The following is a 10,889-nucleotide window of genomic DNA, read 5'->3' as shown; positions in this document are numbered from 1 at the left end:
TTCCTTCCGTGAATTTACTTGCAATTAAGACAGATTGCAGCTCAACATTAGGCTTTTCTCGATTAAGTTGAAATTGTAACGTTGTAGGATATTATTGACAAGGTGCACTTAGCTGTGCAGTGGAAAATGATAGTTTTTTTTTATTCGTAACTTTTTACATCACTCACAAGCGGTAGATTGAAATTTGCTAAACTGGTCGTTTACCGAGGGATAACAGTACATCACTGCTAAGTAATGAATCATCACAAGACGAGTTTTATTTGATAGTAACGGTGGAAATGAACAAAGGAATTGCGAAGGACAGCGTATGAGGAGGTAATAAGTACTTACGCGAATATGTCCCGTACATTTTGGCTGCTGTGCAAGCAAGGGTTAGAAAACCGGTAGCACACTTCTTAAATCCAAGATAAGCCTAGGTCCGGCAATCGTGTAGTAAAAGGAATGCAAGAAATAGAACTCAAAAGTGCCACAGAACTTAACGTTAAAAATAGTGCCACGGTATTAAACGAATACCGCGAATGAACAGCCGATTAATGAAGAGACTAACCGAACGGACTTTGAAGGAAGTATAGATATTTATGTGTATTGCGGAGAGTGTGCTAGCTTACTTAAGTTTTGCCAACACGCGCCATCACCAAATGCCAAATGTGCTTTTCCATGCATCGATGCGCACCCATAAAATCTGCTTAGCAACGAGTATAAGCTGGTAGAGGAAAGCTGAAGATTGATTGAAATGTTTACCTCCAGCATGTTCGTCGGTAGGAATTGTTTAAAATGAATCGGGACTATGTCGAAGGCTCTGCTCAATGTTTTTCTCCTCGGTCTGTGTACGGTTTGGTTTTTCCTATTGAGTGAAAATATCAGGCATCATCACGTTAATCAGCCACACGGGAAGGAAGTGAGATAAATATGTGAAAATTGTACAATACGAAATGTGGTAAAAATGCCTGCCACATGACTGGCACAGAAAGGAGACTGTTGTACAGAAATGAGAGAAAAAATTGTTACAATAAACTATTTGTTTAAAAATATATCTCCGAATGTTAATAATTTGTATTGGGCTGAGAAATTATTGTTATGCTGCTGTTCGTTTCATATTTGCGAAATTGTTTTCTGTTGTCTTCAAACCAACCATCTTTTTAAATGTTCTCTGTCTCTCTCACACAATGTGGTATAAAATTGCTACCATGACGTCATACAACAAAAAAGCAGGCTGTACCGTATGGGACTGCTGTGCATGAGGTTTTGACAGCTGATTTGGACAACAAATGTTTATTTATTGTTTTCATCCATCCCTGCACTCGGCCGATTGAAACAGAATAGAACAGAAATGAATATCGTCCGAAATGAGTAAGTTATTTGTTTGTGCTTTGTGTGAATAATACTTGAACCACCGACGAATTGTTTGTTTTAGTTTTAAAATTATGCCCCGGTCGATGGTATGCGAGGACAGCAACCTGCGTGGTGATATCACGATCTCTGCCGGATGTGTCATCCATCCGTGTTCGACAATAATAGCCGAATCGGGACCAATCGTGCTGGGTGAAAACTGTATCGTCGAGGAGTATGCAACGGTGCGCTACCGGATACCGGAAGATCATCCGGACCACGGACAGCTAACCGCGGAAGGGACAGCCAAGCCACTAATAATTGGACCGGATAATGTATTCGAGGTAGGTTGTACGGTTGAGGCCCTTTCGATTGGTGAGCGGAATGTGTTCGAATGCAAGAGCTACGTGTCGGCGAATGTAACCGTTGGAAATGGATGCGTCATTGGGGCAGGTTGTCGGCTGGTAGGCAAACAAACGCTGGTGGACAAGACGATTCTGTACGAGGGCGAATGTATGCAGCGTGAAGCGATGGATAAGCAGAAAACGCAAATGATTCAGCTGGACTATTTGCGAAAGATATTACCAAACTATCATCATCTCCGGAAGGCAAATTATGATCCAAAGATGGTACGGGCACAAGTTTGAAGTGGGGTTGGGGAAAGCGCACTTAGCATGTAAAGGTCATTAATATTCCGTTCCAATCAGCTTTTGCTTCATTTATTAATTTAGCAACTTACTTAATGCAAATGTATGTAATGTGTTGCAGTGTTGGAAATATAATTCTAAAGGTAACACAATCCATCTTGCTTGTAATCGAAGATAAAATAGATCATGTGATGGAAGCTATAAATTAAAGTATCGCCTACACAATTCTAAAATTGAGAAAGAATTTTAAGCACTCATAAAGAAAAGTTGCCTTTATCATATTTAAATAAGTTCCCATACTTTTTTATTTAAGAAGAACGGCCAGGTCGTGTTGCGTATAACGTATAAGGGTAGCCTAATCCATGATACAACGCACATTCGTTTGAAGACATTTTCTTCTAAAAACAGTGAAAGGTTACCTTATCCCGGGTGTACTTGGCCAATAAGTTTCCTTGTAAGAGGAAAACAATAACAGTTGGTCTTCTTTAGTGCAATAATACAATAATCAATTGAGAAATGCAAAAATCGTCACAAAAAAAAATCGAAATGCATTTCATATTTTGGACTGGGCATTCGATTTCTAGTTGGTTATTGTCTTATCATTATCGGTTATCGAAATAAATTGTACAACACAAGAATCAGAATGTTTGGCTCTCCTGCTCATTGCAATGCATTAGCGCCCTCTGTTGGTAGGAGTAGTACCGATGTAAAAGCCATGATTTTTAAATATCTATAGAATGTTGTTTGTTTTTTCCATTGTTTGTGTATGTTTAACCAACGTCTCGAATTCCATAGCTCTGACGTTAGACGAACGATATTGTAATTCGGCACACGAAAAGGTTTGTAGCTTTTACAAAGGAACATCAGCATTACACTCATCTTCATGCATTGCCACTTGCTCTTTTATGCAGAATGAAGAGCAAATGAGGCGACATTCAGGCTATGCAAAGGAAAAAAGCGTTTCATCGGACGCCGCCTTGGCTACAAAGTACGAACCGCAGGCCCAAATGCACTGCACCTTCTAGTCTACAGTTACGTTAGCCTCTCTTTAAACCCAAATATCCCATACATTCGCAATCTCAGAATCAGCAAACATGTGTGCCCGAGGGATGCGAAGTGTCACCAAACAATATTCAAACACAAAGACACAGAGACTCCAACTTCGAAGCGAACCGACAGTTACGGTTCATTAATATGCACCAGATGGCATTCCGTGTGATCCCGGTCTGTCTGGCATTCCCGGGCGGTTTGGGATCGTTTGTGCGTTGAAGCACTGAACCATACTCCCGGGCCCGGGTGCCGAGCGTTGGTAGTTAGGTTTATTAATTTACGAAGGAATTTTAAGCAATTATTAAAAGTTCAATAAGCCACTATTGAGCAAGCGGTTGGGAAAACGTGGTAGTGAGTGGAGGGCGATTTATTATGTGTTTCCTTTAATTTTTACGACTCACATCCGTCCTATGTGATCGTAGTCGGCGCATTTGATATTGTTTTTTGTTTTGCACTTTAAAAGGCCGACAGTAAGTGTGTGATCTGATGAGACACGGAGTAAAAGTTTATCGTAAACCGGCGAGTTCCTATTGCGCACGTTGAGTTTTGAGTGGAATAATACGTGCGGATAAATGAAAAAGGTTTCGAGTGATCATAAGCGAAAAGCTATGAATGAATAACCCTTAAAAAAGAAGGATAGAAACATTCCTCATCCCAAACCATTTGGTGTAGTTTTAGGTTGGTCAGATGGATTCTTGATTCTTTATAGTAATGGTACCCACCGGTAGGTGGCGGTAGTTTTTTTTTAATTTGGTGTGTTTTTAACACTTGAACTATTGGGCCAGTCATTTGGACTAGTCCGCCCTGTTACACTGTTACAGACACGCAATTAAAAAATGTCATTAAAAGCTTATTTGGAAATTTTAGAATGTTAATGTTATAACGTTCATAACAGTTATTGTGACTGATAAATCTACAAAGTAGTCAATCTACAAAGACAATCAAGCTGAAATTGAAGGGTTGTCGAATGCTTTCTAAAATCAATGTGCAGCTCATTCGATTATGGGGTTCGACCATTTGATTCTGGATGTCATTAAAAGTCCGTGTATTTTACGCCCTTCACTTAGAAGAAAGTCATTGATGATTCCCACACCAATTTCCTAAAGAAGGTTTCGATGGCGAACGAACATCGAAAAGTAAAATAAAATTCTTCACTGTCTGAAAGTTTCTGGATCAGTAAGTATCACGCGAAAAAAGAGTATTTAAACTAATGGACCAACTCTGCCTCACCCTTCATGCCAAGGAATTTAAGGAGATATCACGTATCACCGAAGACCAGGAACTCTTCCAAAATGCCTCAGATTTGACCTTCAGATCATTCATGGAAAAATTTTGAACGAAGGATCTACACCAATAATTATGACGGTAAAACGGATGGGCAGTCGATTGCCAAGGTCATGAAAGCCTTTGGCGTTGTCCTTGTCACAAATCGTGGAGATACAATTGAGTCTATCGCAACGGAGATTATCTCGCTATGCTATGTGCCTACTACCTTGGCACCTGCCACTCTAAGGTTGTGTAGCTCGGTTTATGTTTCTGGCTCTACAATCATTCTGTAATTCATATTCATATTTATTAATTAAGTTATACAATTATAAATCCTACATAACAATGACAATAATAATAGTAACATATTACAAAAGTCTACATGGAAGATGATAGAAAAGAACGAACCCCAACCCCCCTTACCTTACAACCGAGTTCACTGTTGGAAATTTCCCTTAAGAGATTGAACTATGGATCCAGAAACCCTCTAATATCGATGAATACGACTGCGAATTTGGGTCGGCCCGGTGGTGTATTGGTAGCGGTGCCATTCTACACACGACAGCACCGATCCAAAATCCCATCCGGACCAATCTCCCGTATGCAGGACTGGCTATCCAGCTATGTATAAATGAAGTTAAAGAAAGCCAGAAATGGCAGGCCTAACCCTCTTGAGGTTGTTGTTGAGAAGAAGAAGATGGCTTTAAAAAAAAGAATTATCATCTCTTCGACTTCCAGGTTCCTAAACCCTCAAACAGCTCAGCTAGCTCGTGGTCACACAGCTCCACACGCTCTCTGGTCACAAATTCGCCCACAGCACGCTCCAACTACAAGAGATCGTTGATATCCAGTGGCGGATCAATCCCCAGGGATGGGCCCTTCGAGGCTCCTCTAATGAGATGTCGTGAGATGGGGTGTCCGCCACTGTTGGTATCCTCAACCAGCATTGTCCAGGATCAGCATCAATGTGCGACATGTTCTGCAATTCAAGCCTTGAATAAGTCTTCTGAGTCGAAGGAATTCGTGGAGCCAATTGTGTGCACGAGTCATCATAATATTTTACCTGTCTCATAATATTTCGCTGTTTTAATTGTTTTCAGAAGATACAATCGAAGCAATCGTCGGTTTCAAATGACTTCTCTGCTCCTCAGACGTGCCCTATCGAAAATGATATCTACATAAGACATAAGATCGTTCTTAGGATCATTGATATCCTGATTGAATGTTATAAGTTAAGTAAATATATTAACTTAAGTTAATTAAAGTTAAAGAATCAAAGTCCAAGAATAGACCAATCAAGTCAATTAGAGTGAAACAATTAGAAAACGGCGTCACAAATGTTACTATTTTGTATTAGTGTAAACTATACTAAAAAAATCGGATGGAATTGTTTAGTGCTAATGAGTTCTTAGCTCATATTTGCACCCTTCAGTAAGGTTTTGTTTGTTGTGACTGCACAAAACATTGAACAAAGATCAGCATCCTGACGCGCTTCCATCCAGGTTCGCCATGGTCGTCTCACCGAGTGCATTCAACGCATCCGTTGCTATAATTTCACACATCTTGCCATCAGCCACAGCTCGTTTGCGGTAATTAATGAGTTGAAAATTTAATTTTAATTTTCATACCTCTCGCGCTTCGGCAACCCAAGCCGATGCGCTTGCGGTGCATGTTTGTTGCGAAAGATGCATTTATTTTTCCTCCCTTTTTTGCTTTGGCTGTGAGCACAAGTGAGCCGTTCGGGAGTTGTCGTCGATGCTTCGTTATGTTTCCACGTGAACAGCATCCTTATCCTTCGGGTGTCTTACTGCGGGCGCTCGTTAGCCGGTTGCGAACGGATCGTTCCCACTTTAATTTCACGCCATGTTAACGCACGCCAGGGGAAGGAATTTGTTCACTCCATAACCGCACATGGCAGTGTTGGCGGGCAATCTTGTGGTCGAGGGTACGAGTTGTGAGTGTGGAGATGCAGTGCGCAGCTAAGTAGCAATTAACAACGACATATTTTTGGGTGATGTTCAGCGGCCAGGCAAGGTGGAATGAGCGATGAATGGAATGTGTTGTTTGAGAATGTTGACACATTTGTGTTTGCGGTTTCATAACGTCTATGGCGATCACAAATCAATTATCATAGGAACTAAAGCGGCTAGCTAAAGCGTAATTAAGTATTTGATGATTAGTAGCTTTGTTCAATTGCGATGCTTTTGAAAAGCAAAGTATTGGTGCATTTCATGGTTGTGCTGTGCAATTTGTACGCCATTTGGTCGATTGATATGAAAATAGAATTATATAGTAGTTTAGTGTCATTAGTTTAGTGTTATAATGTTGTTAATGAAATTATTGAATATTGTTAACCAATTGTTTCCCTAAAAGTATTCTTGGCATCTTCCCTGAGACCTGCGCCATTGCATAAAGTGAAATAGTTTGGACATAAAAATGGTTTGTTGTATGCGAAGTAATTATTTGTATAATATTTGATCTCTATTTTGTATACGTTAATCAACTTATTCAGTAATTACTCTTTTGATTGTAAAAAAAAACTAATATTAAAATGGTATTAAATTTTCTTCAATGAGTGTTTGATAGTGACTCAACGTTAGAAATGCAGTGGAACACTTATTATCCGTGCAAATCGGGACAAGACGGTTGCCGGTTATTCGGATAAGACGGATCTTCATTCATCTTCATTTTTTGATAATTTTTAGTGTATAATGTATAATGGGAATTGCATAAGTTTTGTCTATTTTATTGATTATTGTTACAAATAGCAGAATGTAATTTCCTGTACAATTGGAGCACAAATTCAAATCTCCTTCCTTTCGTCACTTCTGAGACGCACGGATAATCAGACAACTGGTTAAATAGTATCCTGATAATCGGTGTTCAAATGTAGAATATTTTCTATTATATTAGTATATTATATATTATTCCTTATAATTATTCATTTATTTACTTTTTTATTTGAAGTTTATAGTTTAATCCTCCCGGTTCCCGTTTAGATTCCGTCTTCCTCGCAATAAAACCATTTTTAAATAACTTCGAGACAGAGAAAATTGAAAATGTTTTGCAGAGTAGTTAGGTCGTATCGCTGTAATAACTGATTTTTTCAATGACATTTTAACTTTTTCTTTCATAACATTGAAAAATTCTCTTCTGATGTTTGGTAATTACAGTGTCAAATATTATTTAGCATATTTCAACAGTTTAAAATAAACCATTAAAATCACATCGATACAAAAGAAATGTTTTCAAGCCCTTTAAAAAGTGGTACGATCTGAATTGAAGCAACTCTGCTCCACATTATCGATATTTGCATGCACTATCGGTTCTGGTTTTCCCCATCAAGTATCAAGTAATTGGCATAATTGACTGTAACATGTGCGAATAGAGGCCTGTTTTCCCACGGAAATTGTTTCGCGATGAACGTTTTCGTACGTTTTTTTACTACGCTCCCTACGAATTTCCTCAGCTTCCTTTTGCGTTGTAATTGTTATCAATATTTGATTAATTGAACAAGCATTGTCAAGCGTTCACTATTGCTTACTAAAACGTGCAACATTCATGGAAAGGAAAATATTGCGTGGAAAAAAGGGTAAAACATGAACAGTCGCACTACCACCTCCAACACTCTGGTAGTTATTGGTTGTGGATATTTGTTTATTTGCTTTCTATTGTGGCACGTTGTGGTTGATTGTTCGTTGAGCAGGGTAATTGATGGATAGCGGCAAGGACACCATCATATGTCACCGGAGAATGTACATTTGTAATCAATTAAAAGAACATAAGTATCCGTTGACCTCTACGGTTTGCCACAGAAGCACAGACGTAGGGCAGGTGAATTATAGGGTTGTAGGACATACACTGGCACACTTTTGCTAAACTATCATTAACGGAGCATGTTATTTGGCCGTTGTTGACATATGTTGGAAAGAAGGAGGGATGCTTTAAAGTTGAACATAAATTACAGACTACAGCATAACGCTGCCTGGCGCTCGACGTATGTTATGTGGAATGTTTGTTTATAAATTAAGTTAGTTACTTAAATAATCATCCTTCATGCCATTTGAATAAGAAACTTTGGAAATTGATTCTCCTTTGGATGTTTTTATCTCGTTTAAATCGTTAAAATCAATTAATGCTTAAATAGATTAAATAGAAATAGAAGATGCATCATTTCATGGCAATATTTTTATGCTGTAATACTGAAGGAAAGATAGTAGCTAAAACTATGATTAAATGGTAAATCACTATTCCGATGACTAATTGGTGACAAGTAATATTGATCGATTCTACGATGTTCGCAAACAAATGCTAACTAATATTGACAATGAGGATACTCGCCTAATTGAACTCAAATGTGAACTAGTAACTGTCATACGCCAAGAAACTGAACCAAGCTGTGGATTAGAATACTGATTAGAAAATGCAAATACAATTTCAAATGCATTTCAATTTCAACTGCAAAACGTTCCATTCTGTTCATTTCAGCAAAAAAAAACCTTAAGGACTCCTCCCACTTTTTCTGCGTGCACGCACTGCACTATGTGCCCGAAGGGACAAATAAACATTTCGCTCTAAAATCCCCACGACAAGCGCCATCTCTCGGAGGGTTTCGCCGATCATAAAGCGTTTGCTGCGCGTGCGTGCTTGTGGCACAAAGTAGGCATGGTCAACTTTCTGAAGCTGCTCCAAACAAACGGTATTTTTTATTGTTGGGTCTTTTTGTGTATCAAACATTTAATTGCGCTCCTATTGCGCTGTAGGACTGTCAGCAACAAATTAGTGTACAACTTGGCGGAGCATTGTGTGCGGAACAATTTCGCTTCCTTGTCAAATGACAATGCACAGGCCGAAAATTGTCTGGCAATTAAAAAGTCATTTTTATTGTCCGTTCGCTTAGTGGGTTGTCTAAAAAGGGGGTGAAAACACAACACATTATATTTGCACTCAGTGCTTAACAAATGATGGCCTCCATGCTGGGAAAGGAGGATTTTTGGCACGCGACAGTAAATCAATACGAAGATTACTAAACCGGCTAAGAAAATATTAGTTTGTATAGTGTGTGTGCGCATATGCACTGGTGTCTGATACAAGTAATAAACTTTTTTATGTCTCTTCAATACAAAAATATCAACAAAAATTCGAATAACAGATGAACTACGATATCCTTTCTTTTTTTCTTTACCGGCACACCGGACCTCAAGAGGCCCGTCACCTCTGACTTTCTTGTACTGTATTTGGACCCGCAGTCTTGACTTTATTTACAGATTTTTCGTTTGATAGTCTGTCTTGCGTACAGAGGATTGATTCGGATGGGATTTTGAACCGTTCCTGTCGTGTGTAGACCAGCGCCGCTACCAATACACTACCGGGTCGCTCCACGATAACCATGATAGTCATCATTGACATCACCTGTGTCTTATTTTTCTACATTTTTTAATAAAATTTCTCTGGTCATTATTGCCATGCAAATAATTCATGATAGGTTTGAAAACTTACTAAAGATGCTTCTACGCGAAGTCCAGAACGCATGTTATGAACATAGTTGTGTTTAAGAGTTATTCCACGAACAAATCGAAACCTGATGTCCATATTGTAATAATTATTGATACCATGCAATAGGGCTGGAGGATGGCAGAGTTTTGTCAATGGTTTCAAAATCCGACTGAAAAGCAACGTTTTGTCACATTCCGCAGGAATTCAAAGTTTTTTGGGTCAAGTAACATTGGAATGAAAAGCAAGAAAGTGATACAAAAATGAATAACACATTTAAAAAAACGCTGCGAACAGTTTGTAATCATAATTATGAAAAGTCGTGCGTGTACCAGCAGAACCGATACAGCTTGGAAACATTATAAGATATTTTGTCAAGGATTACATCTACTTCATATGTCCATAAACTTGATCGGAATGTCTGGCCCGCCGCTTCAAAGTTCTTTTTACTATCTGGCCCTTTTCGTGAAAGCCGACCCCTGATTTAGAGTATTAATAATTTGAATTATCCCAAACCGAATATCCACAATTAGTCCTTCGTAGTCCTGGATTAATCGATTTTTTTTATCAAACCGGACGACCTAAGTCGAATACTCTGAGGAATGCAGTATTTACAGTCCTAAGGGTCTAGATTAGGTTTTGTGCAACGAATTCGATTTGTGTCATATTTATCAGTAATACCCTTGTAGCTTTAGTGCTTGTTAGTCTGTGTTTCATTTAGTCGAAAGAAAGCTGTTGCTACTTGTTGTGCGTGTGTTGTGTATTTCAAATAGCTGTTCATAGTTCATGGAATTTTGTTTATACATAACCATCAAGTTAAATCAACAGATCATATAAATATCTTCCCACAACCGATCCCCTGTAGACTGTACGCATTGAAGTCGGTTAAAAGCTCCAAACAAATTCATTAACTGTTTGTCAATTAATGAACGTAAGCTAATTCATATCCGATTATCTTTTGGTTTTCCAAACTCCAAGGTTTGGTACGGACGTCAAATTCTTCGAGCCTTTTGTGCGTACAAGATAAATGCTTGAACATAGTTGTAGTCCTTTGTCCTGCGGCAAACACCCATTGCTACATTCGTCGCAAGAAACAATGAAGGT

General features: G+C 38.8%; 1 protein-coding gene across 1 annotated transcript; it reads left to right on the top strand.

The window, feature by feature from the left end:
- Nucleotides 1-1,266: 1,266 nt before the first annotated feature.
- Nucleotides 1,267-1,976, top strand: LOC128713895 (dynactin subunit 6). Its single transcript, XM_053808766.1, has 2 exons — nt 1,267-1,350; nt 1,415-1,976. The coding sequence occupies exons 1-2, from the start codon at nt 1,331-1,333 to the stop codon at nt 1,974-1,976; spliced, it is 582 nt and encodes a 193-aa protein (XP_053664741.1). The 5' UTR covers nt 1,267-1,330.
- Nucleotides 1,977-10,889: the final 8,913 nt, after the last annotated feature.

Source organism: Anopheles marshallii, chromosome 3, assembly GCF_943734725.1.
Source record: "Anopheles marshallii chromosome 3, idAnoMarsDA_429_01, whole genome shotgun sequence".
Taxonomy (NCBI): Eukaryota; Metazoa; Arthropoda; class Insecta; order Diptera; family Culicidae; genus Anopheles; species Anopheles marshallii.
The sequence above is the reverse complement of the archived record's forward strand: the minus strand, read 5'-3'. Positions and strand labels throughout refer to the sequence as shown.

What these genes read in the sequence shown, in the direction of transcription:
- LOC128713895 (XM_053808766.1), top strand. Translation starts at nt 1,331, where the DNA reads ATGAATATCGTCCGAAATGA. An exon ending in ATGAATATCGTCCGAAATGA is followed by an intron (nt 1,351 to 1,414) that starts GTAAGTTATTTG and finishes TGTTTGTTTTAG; the next exon opens with TTTTAAAATTATGCCCCGGT.